This window comes from Strix aluco, chromosome 23 (genome assembly GCF_031877795.1).
Source record: "Strix aluco isolate bStrAlu1 chromosome 23, bStrAlu1.hap1, whole genome shotgun sequence".
Lineage (NCBI taxonomy): Eukaryota > Metazoa > Chordata > Aves > Strigiformes > Strigidae > Strix > Strix aluco.
The window spans coordinates 7766018-7784364 of NC_133953.1; the positions used below are offsets into that span (position 1 = coordinate 7766018).

General features: G+C 55.6%; 2 protein-coding genes across 4 annotated transcripts; both read left to right on the top strand.

Annotated features, from left to right (window-relative positions):
* Window positions 1-289: 289 nt before the first annotated feature.
* Window positions 290-10515, top strand: STT3A (STT3 oligosaccharyltransferase complex catalytic subunit A). 2 transcript variants are annotated; one of them, XM_074848855.1, is made up of 19 exons: window positions 290-358; window positions 1696-1783; window positions 1943-2066; window positions 2374-2434; window positions 3031-3152; window positions 3420-3565; window positions 4613-4703; window positions 5409-5515; window positions 5925-6089; window positions 6647-6827; window positions 7378-7533; window positions 7734-7825; window positions 8508-8663; window positions 8762-8950; window positions 9030-9146; window positions 9228-9330; window positions 9651-9839; window positions 9958-10073; window positions 10164-10515. In XM_074848855.1, exons 3-19 carry the CDS (start codon window positions 1979-1981, stop codon window positions 10200-10202), a joined length of 2118 nt encoding a protein of 705 aa, XP_074704956.1. In that variant the 5' UTR covers window positions 290-358; window positions 1696-1783; window positions 1943-1978; the 3' UTR covers window positions 10203-10515. The 2 variants fall into 2 exon arrangements, with proteins under 2 accessions (XP_074704956.1, XP_074704957.1); XM_074848856.1 differs by lacking the exon at window positions 290-358 and adding an exon at window positions 1417-1434.
* A 166-nt stretch (window positions 10516-10681) lies between these two features.
* On the top strand, window positions 10682-17714 carry CHEK1 (checkpoint kinase 1). Of its 2 annotated transcripts, XM_074848959.1 has the most exons (12): window positions 10682-10818; window positions 12714-12937; window positions 13045-13109; window positions 13183-13252; window positions 14254-14442; window positions 14804-14908; window positions 15003-15098; window positions 15180-15288; window positions 15923-16100; window positions 16978-17109; window positions 17243-17344; window positions 17475-17714. In XM_074848959.1, the coding sequence occupies exons 1-12, from the start codon at window positions 10754-10756 to the stop codon at window positions 17568-17570; spliced, it is 1431 nt and encodes a 476-aa protein (XP_074705060.1). In that variant the 5' UTR covers window positions 10682-10753; the 3' UTR covers window positions 17571-17714. The 2 variants fall into 2 exon arrangements, with proteins under 2 accessions (XP_074705060.1, XP_074705059.1); XM_074848958.1 differs by having other exon boundaries at window positions 15003-15288.
* The last annotated feature ends 633 nt before the right edge of the window (window positions 17715-18347 follow it).

The window sequence follows — 18347 nt, forward strand, 5'->3', positions numbered from 1 at the left end:
CGCCCACGTGGCGCCACCCACGTGGCGGGGACGGCGCCGCTTCCGCATCCGCCCACGTGACCCGGTGCGCCCCGCCCCCCGGGTGCCCCAAGCCCTGACGGACACGTCACAGCTCGTTCTCCGCCAGCCCCGCCCACCTCACGCTCCGCCAATGGGAGGGCGCCGTACGTAGCCCGCCTCATCCCGCCTTCGGCTGAGTGCTCGCCGTCGCGGCCAATAAGAGGCGCCGGAAGTGGAGTGGCGTAGGTGAGGACCAATGGCAGGTGGACGGGGCGTGGCGGGGGCGGGCCGCGGCGGCGGGCAAGGGCGGCTGCGCGGGGCGGATGGCCGGGGCGGCGGGGCCGAGCGCGGCGCCCGGGTGAGGGCCGCGGCCCGGGGAGGGGGCCTGGTGCCAGGGGTGGGGGGGAGTCTGTCTTGTGCCGAGGGGCGCTGTGGGGCGAGGGAGTTGTGGGGTGTCCGGGGCTGTGGGGTGGGGGCCTGTGGGATGAGGGAGCCGTGGGGTTACGGGGTGCCCAGGGCTGTGGGATGAGGGAGCCGTGGGGTTACGGGGTGCCAAGATCTGTAGCATTGTGGGTTTTGGGGTGGGTGATGCTGCGGGGTGCCCCGGTGTGTGAGGTGAGGCACTGCTGGTTGTCAGCGGCTGGAGCCTTTAGGATGCGGATCTGTGGGGTTTAGGGGTGCTTGGGCCTGCGGGGTGCCCAGGAGTGGTGGAGTGATGGGGTGCAGGGTGTGGTGTGCAGCACAGGGGCGCTTGTGGGATACTGACAAGCTCAGAGGGGCTGGTGGCAAGAGCCAGGCTGTAGTCTGTAGCCCAGGGACAGCGTTTCCTCCTTCCCACCCCAGTATTTGGGGACTGGCCAGGGGCTGCTGCTTCCCCCAGTAGCTGTGGCATTACGGGGTGGCGAATGTCCCCCCAGCACCCCGTGAGTCATCTGCCGGAGCTGTGGAGATCGGGGTACCCCGGTGGTACCCTGGTGGCAGAGCCACTCGTGCCTGGGAGGCATCTGTGTTCTGTCATTGTTAGCTGCTGCTTATTATCCCCAGGGAAACCAGGAAATAATTACAACACGGGGTTATTTCTGTAACAATTAGTGACAAGTGTGTGCAAGTTGGAATCGCTTCTAGGTTACAGAATGATTTTTTTCAGGCCCTGTTGTATTTTATTTTTAAATCTCTGCCTGCCCAAATCTTCTCTCCCCAGTGTTGTAGCTTAGAGATGTGAACTGAGGATTTATGCACCAGTTCTGAGACTGAACCTGCAGGGCGTGGTGGGAGGGTTTTTTTCCGGACTGATTAGGTAAAGAAGTATTTTAAAGTGTTTTCAGTAGAAAGATGTTATTTTCTGGCCACAGTTTCACTTCCTTGGTCTCTAATACCAGGATTTCACTGGCTCTTCCTCCACCCAGGGAGGTTGAATTAGACGAATTGTCCAGAGTAAGTAAAGCTGATTTACTCTGCTGGTCTGTGCTAGCAAACCACTGGGATGTATATGTTTAATGTAAATAATTCAAAGTAGGAGCAGCCAGGAGCTGTTTGGACCTGCTATATGTGAGAAAACAGCACCGATTTCTTGTGTTTTCCATGGATTATTTTTCTGTGCATTGTTTACAGGTGGTGGTTGAACTCCAGAGACCAGCCAGGGAAAATTTAGTGGTTTTGCTGAAAGTTTACACTTGGGTTTTGTTTTGTATGCAGAGAAACAGATCCATCCTCTGCCCCGAAGAAGTTCTCGTCTCTCTAAAAGAAAGAAAAACCTCAACCAAGGCTTGGGGCAGCTGATCAGGTGAGGATGGGAGGCAGGGATTTGGGAAGGGAGACACAGATCAGTGAAAGCTCCGGGCAGGAGTTGGGTATTTAGGGTCCTATTTCATGGTACATTTAGAGATATCGTGGGGCTGCGAGCCAGCTTGCTCTTTGACCATCTTCCCTCTTTGTTTTTCAGGTGTTCAAGTGTCCTCAACCTGCCTTTGATGTGAAAATGACCAAGTTAGGGTTTCTCCGGCTGTCCTACGAGAAGCAAGACACGCTGCTCAAGCTCCTCATCTTGTCGATGGCAGCTGTGCTGTGTAAGTCTGCGTCCTGCCGCGCCGGCCTGGCTGCTGGTGCCCTCAGCAGGGGACCCTGGGATGGAGCCTTCTCTGCTCCTTCTTTTCTATAGGTTGCAAAGTTCTCATCTGTCTTTAAAGCACGTCTTCAGTGAACGCTCTTATTCCTTCTGTACCTTTTCTTTTGAAAACTGCATCTTTTTTTATCTTCCCAATGACCAGTTTAAGACAGAAACAATTTTAATCCAGCAAAGAGGTAGATAAACCTAACATAACTCTGGCTCGGTGAGTGCTGTAGATTCACTCTGCCCTTTTTCTGCGTTTGCAGCTTTCTCCACGAGGCTTTTTTCCGTCTTAAGATTCGAAAGCGTCATCCATGAATTTGACCCGTAAGTGTCGTCGTCTCATTTCATGGAGCCTGCTGGGTTTTTCTCTTCTGGAGCACACAAAATTGGGGTGGTGTATGCCAGGCTGAAGTTAATCCCCACTGAGGATGAGGGATTGGGAGGGCAGTTTCTGCAGCCTGGATGGAAGTAATCGCCCGCCACCGCTTCCGTGCTGGGATGTGGTTATTCTCTGCCTGAGCAGGGTGCAGCAGGAGAGAGGGCTCCTAGTACAACTTGTGTCCACAATCCAGGCTTGTTGCCAATTAAATCGGCGCAAGGGAGAACATTACCTTTGCAAACCCACTTTTAAACCCCTTGGGAGGAGGGATGAACCTTTGCAGCCGAGGTTTGCGACAATCTAGCGAAATTGGCCTCGTTCCCTCCACGTGGAAAACACGCGGTCAGCCTTTATGGTGCTGTCGTAGCCCTAAACCTCAGATAAGAGTATCAGGCACACAACTTGGTACTTAACTGCCTGTCAAAAGCTGCCTCGTTTCCTGAACGCGCATGGCAGGCTGCAGCCGTGACCCGAGGAGTGGTGAGCAGTCGATATCTCTATCTCTGGATGCGGAGATGTTTAGTGCTTGTCACCATTCCAGGTACTTTAACTACCGCACGACCCGCTTTCTGGCAGAGGAGGGCTTCTATAAATTCCACAACTGGTTTGATGACCGAGCGTGGTACCCCTTGGGCAGGATTATCGGTGGGACCATTTATCCAGGTGAGCTCTTGACTTCTGCAGAGCCAAAAACGTGCCTTGTGTGAGGGAAAATGGGGAGAGGGGCAGGTAGTGTACATGGAGCAGAGCTGTGAGTGCCCGCTGGGAGGGGAGGGGAGCTCCAGAGATGCCCTTCATTGAGGCATCGTGGGCAGCAGCTCCTTCCTGGAGAGGCTTTTGGCTGTCTTGCTGTTAATTGCAAGCTAACGACCCCAGGTGCTGCGAGCAGAGTGAGAGCACCCTGAGAACGGTGTCGTTTCTGTCCCTCAGGCCTGATGATCACATCGGCAGCAATTTACCACGTGCTGCACTTCTTCCACATCACCATCGACATCCGAAATGTCTGTGTGTTCCTGGCTCCCCTCTTCTCCTCTTTCACCACCATAGTGACTTACCACCTCACCAAAGAGCTCAAGGTGAGGGGACACTCGGGACATTCACAGAATCGCAGAATCATCTTGGTAGGAAAAGCCCTTGAAGCTCCTCCAGTCCAACCATGAACCTCACCCTGAACGTTCCCAACTCTACCAGATCCCTCAGCGCTGGCTCAACCCGACTCTTCAACCCCTCCAGGGATGGGGACTCCCCCCCTGCCCTGGGCAGCCCATTCCAACGCCCAACAGCCCCTTCTGCAAAGAAATCCTTCCTAAGAGCCAGTCTGACCCTGCCCTGGCGCAGCTTGAGGCCATTCCCTCTTGGCCTGCCGCTGGTTCCTTGGCTCAAGAGACTCATCCCCCCTCTCTGCACCCTCCTTTCAGGGAGTTGCAGAGGGCCAGGAGGTCTCCCCTCAGCCTCCTCTTCTCCAGACTAAACCCCCCCAGTTCCCTCAGCCGCTCCCCATCAGACCTGTGCTCCAGACCCTGCACCAGCTCCGTTGCCCTTCTCTGGACACGCTCGAGTCATTCAGTGGCCTTTTTGGAGTGAGATTTTGCCCAAAACTGAACACAGTTATCAAGGGGCGGCCTCACCAGTGCCGAGCACAGGGGCAAGATCACTTCCCTGTCCCTGCTGGCCATGCTAGTGCTGCTACAAGCCAGGATGCCATTGGCCTTCTTGGCCACCTGGGCACACTGCTGGCTCATGTTCAGCCGGCTGGCCATCAACCCCCCCAGGTCCCTCTCTGACTGGCAGCTCTCCAGCCACTCCTCCCCAAGCCTGTAGCGCTGCTGGGGGTTGTTGTGGCCCAAGTGCAGCACCCGGCATTTGGCCTTGCAGGCTTTGCTTTGCGGAGGAGGACGGGCTGTGTCCCTTTTGGAGAGGCAGCTCGTGGCTGTGTCAGAGCTTTGGAGGTGACCACCACGCTGCTCAAAACCCAGAACTTCGGGGAAATGGGAGATCTGTTTCAAAATTTAATTTCAACACTCAATTTTTAGTCTTTTGAGGCATATCCATGTGTAGGGATAATAAAAGCCCTAAAAACTGATGGCTCTTTCCACCCTCTGGCTGTGATTTTTATTTCCCAGGACGCAGGGGCAGGACTCCTCGCTGCTGCCATGATTGCAGTTGTGCCCGGGTACATCTCTCGGTCTGTTGCCGGCTCCTACGATAACGAAGGTGAGTTTGCAGCACTTGGAACAAGGAAACCTTTAATTTGGGGGCTGAAAAATGATGGTAAAGATGATGCAGGACATGATAGAGGAACTGTCCTTTCCTGGCGAGCCCCGCCACGTCCCTGGGGTTTACTACCCCAACTGCTTCGAGATGGGTGGTTGTTCTCGCCTGCGTGGCTGAGAAGATGGAGTGTTTCCCGACTCCGGCTGCGAGCGCACCCCTATGCCTGAGTATCCTTTTTTGCAAATCAAAAAGAGTTTTGCCACCTGCACAAACTCTGCTTGGGATCGGAGCGTCTGCGTGGCTCCCCTGTGCTATTATCCCTGTTCCGGCGGTGACTTTGGGAGTGGCAAGGGCAGCAAGTTTGTTCTTGATGCTCAGGGCACAAGAGGATCCAGTTTCCTCTCCCGTAGCTGGGCTATCAGGGGCCACTTAAGGAGTCGCTGTGTCCAGAAGGGCTAGCTGGTGTGGCTGGAAGAAGCCACGTGAGCTGTTATCTCCATGAGACACAAACATCAGTGCTTCAATCTAGAAATCAGATCTGAAACCCTTGGCCTGGCTCTTTGAGGTGCTCTTCCACCTTCTGATGAAGCAGCAAAAGCATTTATATCTATACTTTTAGTGCAATTGAGTGCTCTGGTGCACCCGAGATGATAATTTCTGGGCTGATGTGAGCTTGCTTTGACCCTTCTGTGTCCTTTCACCCAGGTATCGCCATATTCTGCATGCTGTTAACTTATTACATGTGGATCAAAGCTGTCAAAACCGGCTCCATCTATTGGGCAGCGATGTGTGCTCTCGCCTATTTCTACATGGTAGGTGCTCCTTCCCCCGGCGCTGAGGTTTTTCTGACTCCACTCTGGATGTACTGCCCAAAAATACACAGTGTGCCGTTCCTGCGGCCTTGTTTTTGGGGAGCTAGAACCTCCGTAAAGGGCTTGGTGGGAAAATGGAATGAATGATTTCTTCATTCGCTTCCACTTATCAAAACTAGCGCTTTTATACGTGCAGTTTTATTACAGTGTTGAAAAAATCTTGTTTTCTGGCAGCTGTGAGCGTTGAGGCTGCCCTTAGAGAGAGCACATCTCAGCTGGCTTTGCCGCTGGGTGAAAATCCCGCGCAAGATCCCAGGAAAAATCAAACCTGCCGCGTTTGACCTCTGCTGTTCAACCTCTTCAGTCCTGGAACCTGCGGGGTTTTTTTGTCTGTTTTCTCTCTCGGCAGGTCTCCTCGTGGGGTGGCTACGTCTTTCTGATTAACCTCATCCCCTTGCACGTTCTTGTGCTGATGCTGACCGGCCGCTTCTCCCACAGGATCTACGTAGCTTATTGCACAGTCTACTGCTTGGGAACCATCCTCTCGATGCAGATCTCCTTTGTTGGCTTCCAGGTGGGGACCAGAAGGATTTGCAGACTCAAGGATGGTCATTTTATGGGTCATTTCATGGATTGTAGCAGAACAACAGCGAGGTGGCACCTGGTTTCTCCTCTTGCCTTCGCTGTTGACATTATAAGTGGCTTCTGGTTCTAGCTCCTGTTACGCTGATTCGTTGTGACCTTTGGCAAGATCAGTTTTGGAGGTGCTGGATGACTTTCAAAGCTGCTAATAACCTTCATGGCACTGGTTGCCTTTTGTGAAAATATTTCTGGTTTCGGTGAAGGAAATGCTTGCGCCAGCGTGCGTCTTGGTATAGCAGGAAAAACGCCCGCTTAGCTCACGTTTTCAAGAGAATCAGTTAAATTTTCCACATGAATTCCTATCTGGGAATCGAAGCTGATGTAAAAAAGTAACTCACGGCAGCTGCTGTCCGTGGGGAGGGGACTGTTTGCCATGACTTTGGCAGCGATTTTGCTGAGAAGGGATTTGTAAAAAAAAAAAAGCTGATATCGGGCCCAACACAGCTCTTGTTCTCCTCCGTGTCTGATCACGCTCTCCCCTGCTCGCAGCCCGTCCTCTCCTCAGAGCACATGGCTGCCCTCGGAGTCTTCGGCTTGTGTCAGATCCACGCCTTCGTAGACTACCTTCGGAGCAAGCTGAACCCGCAGCAATTCGAAATCCTCTTCCGGAGCGTCATTTCCCTGGTTGGCTTTGTCCTCCTCACCATCGGGGCCGTGCTGATGCTGACAGGTAGCCCGAGATGGTGGCGATGAGCATGTTTCACCGCTGGCTTTCCCTCCTTTCCTTTTTTTTTTTGCCTTTTCCTCCTCTGAAGAGCACATAATTTGTCAGTCCTAACTCTGCCTTCCTGCCCACGCTGTGGTTTCGGTGCTTGCGAGTCCCCCTCCCAGGGGAGGCTGGGACCTGCCCTAATTTGTGCCTTAACAGGAAAATATTTCACAAGCAGCTGTGTAAAATCTGGGCTCCGGGTGATACAGGGTGCAGAGACAAACCTGCCGTGACTCAGCGGGGACGCTGAGCTGGTGCTTCAGAAACTGCACGTCGATCTGTAGTAGCGAAGAGATGCTAAAAATAAGGTCGGGTGGGGGAGAAGTCTTTTTAGGGTAAAATTGCGCTGTATTTCCTTTCTAAAATGGTCGTTTTGAGTAATAGAGATGTTAAACGAGGCCCAGGATTGCTCGCTCAGCCTTGTACGTGCATCCTGTGTGAGAGAACGTATCAGCGTTGCTGGTTACTCTGATGGAACTGAATATGATTATTTTTTTTTCCTCTTTCCTAGGGAAAATCTCCCCGTGGACGGGGCGTTTCTACTCCCTGCTGGATCCTTCCTATGCAAAGAACAACATCCCCATCATCGCCTCCGTCTCCGAGCACCAGCCCACCACTTGGTCCTCCTATTACTTTGACCTGCAGCTTCTCGTTTTCATGTTCCCGGGTGAGCCCAGCGCAGACGTTGTCAGATTTATTCAATCACCGCGTGACACCGGAAGGGTTTTATTCCGCCGGCCGCGACGGCAGCCTGCCCTCTCCTCACGGTGCTGAGTCTGCAGAGGCTGTGTGCCTCGGCGGCTGGTTTTTATTTCAGGCAACAGCTGCTAAGGTGAACCTGACCCTTTTTCTCTTTCCTCTTCGCAGTTGGTCTGTATTACTGCTTCAGTAACCTCTCGGACGCCCGCATTTTTATCATCATGTACGGCGTGACCAGCATGTACTTCTCCGCTGTGATGGTGAGGGCTGCTGCCTGCTGGGCGTGAGCACCATGACAAAATGGTCTTAACCTGAATTTAATCTATCTTTCTGAACTTGTTGATGATGGTTCTTCCACCCTGAGCCGGCTGAAATGTTCATGAGGCTTTTCTCCCTTCCTTAAAACCAGTTTATTCGCCCCTTTGTGCAGTGAGGGAACGTGACGTTGCAAAACTTTCTGGTTTTGGTGTTATTTGCTTCCTTACGGCCACCGCTGTCCGCCCCTGGGTCTCTGTTCCTGGTCTCCCATAGCTGAGTTGCAAACCCAAATAAATTCTCCAGGTATCTGAGCAGGGACCGATGACAACCGGCTGCTTAGGAGCCCGTTTCCATTCTTGCTCTAGCACCCCGAGCCCTAAATGCGGGTTGATTTCTGATGTGGAGGCACCTACTAGTTCTTGCTCCACCTTGGAGTTAAAGGGTGTTCAGTTGAGGCCCACTGGCCAATTTTGAGGTCTTCAGAGAACTCCCCTCGGCGGCATCTGAGATGGTGGCAACTGCCCCTCTAAGCTAAAAAAATCAGCTCCAGGTTTATCTTGAGGCTGATGTTTCCGCTGAATTCGAGATGCTGAATTAGGGATGGCATTTAATTTCTCTCGTTTCTCAGATTTCTGCCCGGATTTCTGCTCTGACCGGCACCGACAATTCTGCTCTTGCCTGTAGGTGCGTCTCATGCTGGTGCTGGCCCCGGTGATGTGCATCCTCTCCGGCATCGGGGTTTCTCAGGTGTTGTCCACCTACATGAAGAACCTGGATATCAGCCGGCCGGACAAGAAGAGCAAAAAGCAACAAGATTCCACCTATCCCATCAAAAACGAAGTGAGTGTTGGGCCGGCTTGGGCCTAGTCCTGGTGGGGCCAAGTGTGAGAGGCTGATGGCCTCTTCCCTCCAGTGTTGACCCCGATTTGTTCCCCCAGGTTGCCAGTGGCATGATCCTGGTCATGGCTTTCTTCCTCATCACCTACACCTTCCATTCCACCTGGGTAACCAGCGAGGCGTACTCCTCCCCCTCCATCGTGCTGTCTGCCCGGGGCGGCGACGGCAGCAGGATCATCTTCGATGACTTCAGAGAAGCTTATTATTGGCTGCGTCACAACACGCCAGAGGTAAACGGGGCAGGGAAGTTCAGGTGTTGGGGACCCACCATTGTCCACTGAGGTGCTGACGTCTGGTGTTTGGCCGCAGGACGCGAAGGTGATGTCCTGGTGGGACTACGGGTACCAGATCACCGCCATGGCCAACCGGACCATCCTGGTGGACAACAACACCTGGAACAACACGCACATCTCCCGCGTTGGTCAGGTAGGTCATTCCCTCACCTGCTGCCTTGCCCTGCCCTGTCTGGGGCACCACATGGCGTGGCTGACCCTGTGTCTGCTCCAGGCGATGGCATCCACAGAGGAGAAAGCCTATGAGATCATGAGGGAGCTGGACGTCAGCTATGTGCTGGTCATCTTCGGAGGCCTCACCGGGTATTCCTCTGACGGTAAGATCTTGCTCTCAGCTGGGTCAAACCCATCCATGGGGTGCTGGTGGTGAAGGCTTCTCCAAAAGAGCTCTTGGAGGAGCCAGGTCCCACCTTCAGCTGAGGCTGCAAATGGTACCAAAATGCTCCTCTTGGAAGCTGCACGTACCTTTTTTGCTCTCGCCCAACCCCACCCCTCACCTTGGCTCTCCAACCCAACCCAACTCAACCCCTCGCTCTTGGCTCTCCAACCCAACCCAACTCAACCCCTCGCTCTTGGCTCCCCAACCCAACTCAACCCCTCGCTCCTTCACTCCAACTCTTTGCTCCCCACCTTTCAGATATCAACAAATTCCTGTGGATGGTGCGGATCGGGGGCAGCACAGACACGGGGCGCCACATCAAGGAGCACGACTACTACACCCCCACGGGGGAGTTTCGGGTCGACCGTGAGGGCTCCCCAGTGCTCCTCAACTGCCTCATGTACAAGATGTGCTACTACCGCTTCGGCCAGGTCTACACAGAGGCCAGTAAGTCCCCAAAACCACCCTTGGGGGGGGGTGACACCATTTTTGGGGTGCCCCGCTGTACCCCCACTGCCTTTGGGGTGCAATGTGGCAGCGCTGCCTGGACTCTGCCCTCTCCTAGAGCGACCGCCGGGCTACGACCGGGTGAGGAACGCTGAAATCGGCAACAAGGACTTTGAGCTGGACGTGCTGGAGGAGGCGTACACTACAGAGCACTGGCTGGTCCGAATATACAAGGTATGGCCCCAAAACGACCCCAAACCCCCCAGATTTAGAAAAAATTATTGAATTTCACCTAACCTAGAGGGGTTTTTTTTTACCACCCAGGTGAAAGATTTGGATAACCGCGGCTTGTCAAGAACGTAGAGGAGCCACTGCCGGCCGCGCCGCGCACCGCACTGACCCAGCCTTTGCCTGTGAAACAGAAATATTTTGGGTTGTTTTGGTTTTTTTGGGGGGGTTGGGGGGGTGTTTTATTTTTGTTTTATACCGTTTGTAAGCGCAGGCAGCAGTGGGACATCCCTGCCTGTCCCTGCCTGCAGGGGAGTGATTTTTTATATACACACACGGAGCATTCGCCAAATCAGAAGTAACGGCTTTAACCGGGGGTTGATTAATGGGGAATTACAAATAATAATAATAATTAAAAAAAAATATTTTGGTGGGCTTTTTTCCCCGATTCTGTTGGGGTTTTTGGTTGAGTTTTTTTTTTCCCCCCTCGTCAGATTTTGGGGGCGTTCAGCTGCTTTTCACCGGGAGCTGGGTGGGTGGGGTCATGCTGCGGGCGGGGGCGGGGGCGTGGCCTGGCGGCTGCGCGCGCAGGGCGGGGCGGGGCGCGGCGCGTGGCGCCGGCGGGAACGGGCGGTGTGGTGGGAGCGGGCCCGGGGCCCGGGGCCCGCGGCGGGGCCGGCCCGGGGATGGCGGTGCCGTTCGTGGAGGACTGGGACCTGGTGCAGACGCTGGGGGAAGGCGCCTACGGGGAGTGAGTGGGGGCCGGGGGGGTGTGGGGGGGTCGGGGTTGCTGCGAGCCCCTTGCACGCCCACTGCCCCCTCCCCGGCCCGGCCCGGCCCGCCCCAAGGGCCTTCGCCGCCGGGTGCCACCTGCAGGCCTCTCCATGGCCACTGCTTGGCCGTTGCGTGCCCCTTGTGTGGCCACTGCTTGGCCGTCGCATGCCCCTTGTGTGGCCACTGCTTGGCCGTCGCATGCCCCTTGTGTGGCCACTGCTTGCCCACTGCTTGCCCGTTGCGTGCTCCTTGTGTGGCCACTGCTTGCCCGTTGCGTGCCGCTTGCGTGGCTACTGCTTGCCCACTGCTTGCCTACTTGCATGCCCTTACATACCTGCTGTTTGCCCACTGCTTGCCCGTTGCGTGCCCCTTGTGTGGCCACTGCTTGCCCGTTGCGTGCCCCTTGTGTGGCCACTGCTTGCCCGTTGTGTGCCCCTTGTGTGGCCACTGCTTGCCCGTTGCGTGCTGCTTGTGTGGCTACTGCTTGCCCTCTGCTTGCCCACTGCTTGCCTACTTGCATGCCCTTACGTACCTGCTGTTTGCCCACTGCTTGCCCGTTGCGTGCCGCTTGTGTGGCCACTGCTTGCCCGTTGCGTGCCCCTTGTGTGGCCACTGCTTGCCCGTTGCGTGCCGCTTGTGTGGCTACTGCTTGCCCTCTGCTTGCCCACTGCTTGCCCTGTGTATGCCCACTGCTTCCCTACTTGCATGCCCTTACGTACCTACTGCTTGGCCGTTGCATGCCCTTAGGTGGCTACTGCTTGCCCACTGCTTGCTTATTGCTTGGCCATTGCGTGCCCTTTATGTGCCCACTGCTTGCCATGTGTATGCTCTCTGCTTGCCCACTGCTTGGCTATTGCATGCCCCTTATGTGGCCACTGCTTGGCTGTTGCTTGCCTTTTATGTGTCCATTGCTTGCCCTGTGTATGCCCTCTGCTTGGCCACTGCATGCCCTTGTGTGCCCCTTATGTGGCCACTGCTTGCCCACTGCTCGGTGGTTGCATGACTCTTATGTGGCCACTGCATGACCCTTACATGGCCACTGCTTGGCCACTGCTTGCCCTGTGTATGCCCTCTGCTTGGCCACTGCTTAGCCACTCCATGCCCTTACGTGCCCACTGCTTGGCTAGTGTGTGCCTCTTATGTGGCCACTGCTTGCCCACTGTTTGGCCATTGTGTTCCCATTACGTGCCCACTGCTTGCCCACTGCTTGGCTGTTACATGCCCCGTACGTGACCACTGCTTGCCCGTTGCACGCCCCTTATGTGGCCACTGCTTGGCCATTGCATACACCTTATGTGGCCACTGCTTGCCCACTACTTGGCCATTGCATGCCCCTTATGTGCCTGCTGCTTGCCCACTGCTTGGCTGTTGCATACCCCTTACGTGGCCACTGCTTGGCTATTGCACACGCCTTATGTGGCCACTGCTTGCCCACTGCTTGGCTATTGCACACGCCTTATGTGGCCACTGCTTGCCCACTGCTTGGCCACTGCCCACTGCTTGGCCATTGCACACCCCTTATGTGGCCACTGCTTGCCCACTGCTTGGCCATTGCACACCCCTTATGTGGCCACTGCTTGCCCACTGCTTGGCCATTGCATACCCCTTATGTGGCCACTGCTTGCCTGCTGCTTGCCCACTGCTTGCCCACTGCTTGGCCATTGCATGCCCCTTATGTGCCCACTGCTCGCTCCCAGCTTGGCTATCCCATGCCCGCTGCATGGCCACTGCTCGCCCTGCGTTTGCCCGCTGCTTGGCGGTTGCGGGGCCGTTGCACACCCAGCGTACACCCGCTGCCTGCATTCCCTGCCTGTTCCCTGCCCGTCTCCGTGGCAGCGTTTCGTGCCCATTTTGTGCCGCTGTGCGCCCCAGGGTGCAGCTGGCCGTCAACCGCCGCACCGAGGAAGCCGTGGCCGTCAAAATCGTGGACATGAAGCGAGCGGCCGACTGCCCTGAGAACATCAAGAAGGAAATCTGCATCAACAAGATGCTCAACCACGAGAACGTCGTCAAATTTTACGGGCACCGGCGGGAGGGTGCCACGCAATACCTCTTCCTGGAGTACTGCAGCGGTGGCGAGCTCTTCGACCGCATCGGTACGCCACTTCAAAATACTTTTTTTTTATTTTATCTAAAACCACACCTTAAAAAATGAATCCTTAAACGGTTGAGAGTTGCTCTTCCCCTTATTCCTCTTGCGCAGAGCCGGATATCGGGATGCCGGAGCCGGAGGCGCAACGTTTCTTCCAGCAGCTGATCGCTGGTGTGGTGAGTGCGGCGGCGCTGCCGGGGACACCGGCGACAGGCCCTGCGCGGCGCTGACCCCCCTCTTCACCCCCAGGTCTATCTGCACAGCATCGGCATCACCCACCGCGACCTGAAGCCAGAGAACCTGCTGCTGGACGAGCGAGGTGGGGAGGGCGGCGCGTCCCTCTGCGTCCCCCATTTAAGTTGACTGTTGGGTTGGACTGTTGGGTTGGACTGTTGGGTTTGATGAGCTTGAATTTAGCATTTGAGTTTGTTGAGCTTGAGTTTGTTGAGTTTGAACTTAGCGCTTGAGTTTGTTGAGTTTGAATTTAGCGTTGGACTGTTGAGCTTGAATTTAGCGTTGGACTGTTGAGCTTGAATTTAGCGTTGGACTGTTGAGCTTGAATTTAGCGTTTGAGTTTGACGAGCTTGAGCTTGTTGAGCTTGAATTTAGCGTTTGAGTTTGACGAGCTTGAGCTTGTTGAGCTTGAGTTTAGCGTTTGAGTTTGCTGAGCTTGAGTTTAGCCTTGGACTGTTGAGCTTGAATTTAGCGCTTGAGCTTGTTGAGCTTGAATTTAGCGCTTGAGCTTGTTGAGCTTGAGCTTGTTGAGCTTGAGTTTAGTGTTTGAGTTTGACGAGTTTGAATTTAGCGTTTGAGTTTGTTGAGCTTGAGTTTGTGAGCTTGAATTTAGCCTTGGACTGTTGAGCTTGAATTTAGCGTTTGAGCTTGTTGAGCTTGAGTTTAGCGTTTGAGCTTGCTGAGCTTGAGTTTAGCCTTGGACTGTTGAGCTTGAATTTAGCGCTTGAGCTTGTTGAGCTTGAATTTAGCGCTTGAGCTTGTTGAGCTTGAGCTTGTTGAGCTTGAGTTTAGTGTTTGAGTTTGACGAGTTTGAATTTAGCGTTTGAGTTTGTTGAGCTTGAGTTTGTGAGCTTGAATTTAGCCTTGGACTGTTGAGCTTGAATTTAGCGTTTGAGCTTGTTGAGCTTGAGTTTAGCGTTTGAGCTTGTTGAGCTTGAGTTTAGCGTTTGAGCTTGTTGAGCTTGAGTTTAGCGTTTGAGTTTGACGAGCTTGAGTTTGTTGAGCTTGGGTTTAGTGTTTGACAAGTTTGTTGAGTTTGACTGTTGAGTGAGACTGATGACTTTTGAATTTTGAATTTGGGCCCAGATAACCTGAAAATCTCCGATTTCGGCTTGGCCACCGTCTTCAAGCACAACGGCCGGGAGCGGCTGCTCAACAAGATGTGCGGCACCCTGCCCTACGTGGCTCCCGAGCTGCTGCGGCGCCCCGAGTTCAGGGCCGAGCCTGTCGACGTCTGGGCTTGCGGCGTGGTGCTGACCGCCATGCTGGCCGGAGGTGGGCCGCCTGCCGTGTCTAGGGGACCTATATGCAGAAGGGGGTGTATGAGGTGTGTAAGGGGGGTAGGGGGTGCGTGGGGGGGATGCATGAGACACAGAGCAGACCCCTGGCACTCGAACCCGCTGCGGTCGTTGCCGCCAGGCTCTTGCACGCCGCGAGGCCTCACGTCGCGCCGCCTTCGCGCCCTTTTGCCCGTGGCCCGCTTTTAAAACCACACAGAACCGGTTTTTGTCGGCCCTCCTCGCAAACACTCATCCCTGCAAATCCTGCTGTGCCCCCTCCTTGGCTGCGGTTTTTCCCTCTCTCCGTTCTCCCCCCGCCCCGGTGCAGTAACGCGGTGGGTTTTCCCCTCCGGTAGAACTGCCCTGGGACCAGCCCAGCGATAGCTGCCAGGAGTACAGCGACTGGAAGGAGAGGAAAACCTACCTCCCGCCCTGGAAAAAGATCGATTCGGCACCTTTAGGTAAGCACGTGGCAGCCAGCGGCGCCCCATTCCGTGCGGGCGGGTGCCATTTTCCCCCCCGTTTTTTTTCCCTCGCTATTTTTCCCTCCTTCAGCTTTGCTGCACAAGATCCTGACGGAGAGCCCGACGGCGAGGATCACCATCCCTGACATCAAGAAGGACCGGTGGTACAGCAAACCCCTCAAAAAGGGTAAGTGGCCACCGGGGAACGCGCTCGTCCCCCCAGATTTGTGGGGGGGGGGCGGTTATTGGGTGTCTTGTCCCTTTGCAGGCGTCAAGCGGGCTCGTGTCTCCTCCGGAGGGGTCACCGACTCCCCCGGCGGCTTCTCCAAGCACGTCCGATCCGATACGGACTTCTCGCCAGTGAAGAGTGCGCTGGGGTGAGCCTCTGCTTCCTGCGCCCCCCCTGCTGCGCGCTCCGGCTCGCGAGTGCACGCTTGGGCTCTGCGAGTCGCCTCCTCGCTGTTTGCGCTGCCGGGGCGGGGGGTGCAAGTAGGAGCTTTCCTGGACGTTTGCACGGGGTTTTTCATGCTGCGGGGCTTTGCAGGTCGCAGGGGTTTGCGTGCTGAGGGGCTTTCCCTGTGTTTTCACCGGGAGGTGGTTTGGTGGGAGCCGCGCGCCGGCCTGTGTTCCCCCCGCAAAAATCCCCGTGCGGTGCAAGTCACCTGCTCGAACGCCGCCCGCCTTCGGGGTCCCTCCTTCGTGGCAGCACCCCTAACGCCCCGTCTCAAGCCATAGGACAAGAGGGAACAGCCTCAAGCTGCGCCAGGGCAGGGTCAGACTGGCTCTTAGGAAGGATTTCTTTGCAGAAGGGGCTGTTGGGCGTTGGAATGGGCTGCCCAGGGCAGGGGGGGAGTCCCCATCCCTGGAGGGGTTGAAGAGTCGGGTTGAGCCAGCGCTGAGGGATCTGGTGGAGTTGGGAACGGTCAGGGGGAGGTTCATGGTTGGGCTGGAGGAGCTTCAAGGGCTTTTCCAACCTGGATGATTCTGGGATTCTCTCCCCTTACGCCGCAGCGAGGAGAAGGCGAGCTACTCCACGTCGCAGCCGGAGCCCGGCACTGGTGGGGCGCTCTGGGAGAGCGGCGCGGCCACCATCGACAAACTGGTGCAGGGCATCAGCTTCTCCCAGCCCGCCTGCCCCGAGCACATGCTGGTCAACAGCCAGCTCCTCGGCACCCCCGGCTCCTCCCAGGTGCGTCGCCGTCGTTGGGGTGCAGCTTTTAGAGCAGATTTGGGGGGGTCGGGCTGCAACTTTGTGGCGTTTAGAATAGCAGCAGGCACCTTCGCAGCCCGGGGGACGCGGTCTCGCAGTGTTTTGCGTCTCAGGATGCAGCTTCACGAGGTTTATCACCTCAGGGCACAACCTTGTGATGTTTAGGGGGTAACTGCAGTATATAGGGAGCAGCCCCACAATACCAGGGATGTGGCTTTGCAGTGTTTATATCCTCTCAGGGTGCAACTCTGCATCGTTTATGGCATCACGATGCCACTTCGCAGTGTCTGAGATGCTGCTTCGTGACCTTTATGATGCCGGGATGCAGCGCTGCAGTATTTGGGATGCAGCTTTGCATCTAATTTGTAACATCAGGGTCCAACTTTGCAGCATTTATTATATCAGGGATGCAACTTTGCTTTATAGATATAAGATTAAGAAGCAGCGTCTCAATATTTATAATATTGCAATAATATATTTATAATTTGCAATATTGGGGATGCAGCTGTGCAGCGTTTTGCGTCTCAGGACGTGGCTTCATGATGTTTATCACCTCAGGGCAAAACCTGGCGATATTTGGGGGGCAGCTCCAGTGTGTAGAATATCAGGATGCGATTTTGCAGGGTTGGGGCTGCTGCTTTGCCGTATTTATAATATTTGGGGTGCAGCTTCGCGGTGTGTCTCGCGCAGCCTTGCAGCCTGGGAGGTGCAGCTCGCAGCCGTCACCATCAGGGGGTGCAGCTTTGCAATATTTACCCTCTTTAAGGGATTTTTGCAGAGCTGGGGCTGCACCTTGGCGGGATTTACCACCTTTGCCGGATTTGTAACTTTTGCCACCGTTTTTGGGGGCCGGCAGAGCCCGTGGCAGCGGCTGGTGAAGCGGATGACGCGCTTCTTCACCAAACTGGACGCCGACGGCTCTTACCGCGCCCTGAAGGAGGTCTGTGAGAAGATGGGGTACGGCTGGAAGAAGAGCTGCACGAACCAGGTGGAGATCGGGGTGCAAAACCGTGGGGTTTGGGGTGCAAAATCGTATCGTGGGGTGGGGGGTGCTGTTGCATCTGTCAATAATTCGGGGATTTCCGCCCCCCCCCGCCCCGGCTTTGCTGCCGTTTTGCCAGGTCACCATCTCGACCACGGACAGGAGGAACAACAAACTCATCTTCAAGGTGAACCTGGTGGAGATGGAGAGCAAGATTCTGGTGGATTTTCGCCTCTCCAAGGTGAGGTGGAGGGGGCTCAGGGTGGGCGCAGCACCCGCTGGGTGCACAGGGACTGTGGGGCGATGCAAGACGCTGTCTGGGGCGGTGCAAGGAGATGCAAAAACACCCCCCCGGCCTCTCCCCTCCGCAGGGCGACGGCCTGGAGTTCAAGAGGCATTTTCTGAAAATCAAGGGCAAGCTCAGCGACGTCGTCAGCACCCAGAAAGTCTGGCTGCCCACCACCTGAGCCCCCCCCACCTGCCTCCTCCCCTTCTTCCTCTTCCTCTCCCTCCTCCTGGCGGGGCTCCTGCAGCAGCACCCGAACGCTGTGACAGCGACCGACCGCGCGCTTCAGACTTTAAAGCTTCAATAAAGCCCTGGGCAGGATGAAGCGGTGCCGCTGGCTGCAAGGGGGAGGTTGCGATGGGTCCCATCCTGCTGCGGCCCATGGAGGGTGCTGGGCTGGCTTCGTGAGTGCACCCAGGGTGCTGGGGGGGGCCCTGATGCAAACTGGGGGCCCTGGGGTGCTCCACAAACCAGCGATTTGGGATCAATCCCCCAGCCCCCATGTTATTTTCATCACTAAAAGGGGCGCTGGCCCCATTTTGCCTTGTTACACCCAATTAACCCTGTTTGGTCCAGCCCAGCCCTCCACCTGCAGCAGCGTTTTGCCCCAAACCCTGAGATTTGCGGCCAAAAATCCTCCTGAGGGATGCGAGGAGCTGCTCTGCATCGGTGTGATATAACCCGTTTTATTTCATATGTTGGGGGGTGTTCTAGTTGCAAGTACAGCATTTTTATTTTTTTTAAAATTTTGGGGGGATCTTGACAAGCACGGGGCTCGTTCACTCTGAAACCTACTGGTGTCATTCACTCTGAAACCTGCTGATGGCGCAGCATTGCTCAGCCAGCATAAATCCCACTCCAGGCTCTCTGTCGAGCTGTGCAGCCCTAAACCAGCCCGTTACACCCCACCAGGGTTTAGGGGCTGACCCCCCCCCTCCTGCCCCCCCTTCCTGCCCTG

What these genes read in the sequence shown, in the direction of transcription:
- STT3A (XM_074848855.1), top strand. Translation starts at nt 1,979, where the DNA reads ATGACCAAGTTAGGGTTTCTCCGGCTGTCCTACGAGAAGCAAGACACG. An exon ending in GTCGATGGCAGCTGTGCTGT is followed by an intron (nt 2,067 to 2,373) that starts GTAAGTCTGCGT and finishes CTGCGTTTGCAG; the next exon opens with CTTTCTCCACGAGGCTTTTT. An exon ending in CTCTCGCCTATTTCTACATG is followed by an intron (nt 5,516 to 5,924) that starts GTAGGTGCTCCT and finishes CTCTCTCGGCAG; the next exon opens with GTCTCCTCGTGGGGTGGCTA.
- CHEK1 (XM_074848958.1), top strand. Translation starts at nt 10,754, where the DNA reads ATGGCGGTGCCGTTCGTGGAGGACTGGGACCTGGTGCAGACGCTGGGG. An exon ending in CGAGCTCTTCGACCGCATCG is followed by an intron (nt 12,938 to 13,044) that starts GTACGCCACTTC and finishes CCTCTTGCGCAG; the next exon opens with AGCCGGATATCGGGATGCCG. An exon ending in GACCGCCATGCTGGCCGGAG is followed by an intron (nt 14,443 to 14,803) that starts GTGGGCCGCCTG and finishes CCCCTCCGGTAG; the next exon opens with AACTGCCCTGGGACCAGCCC.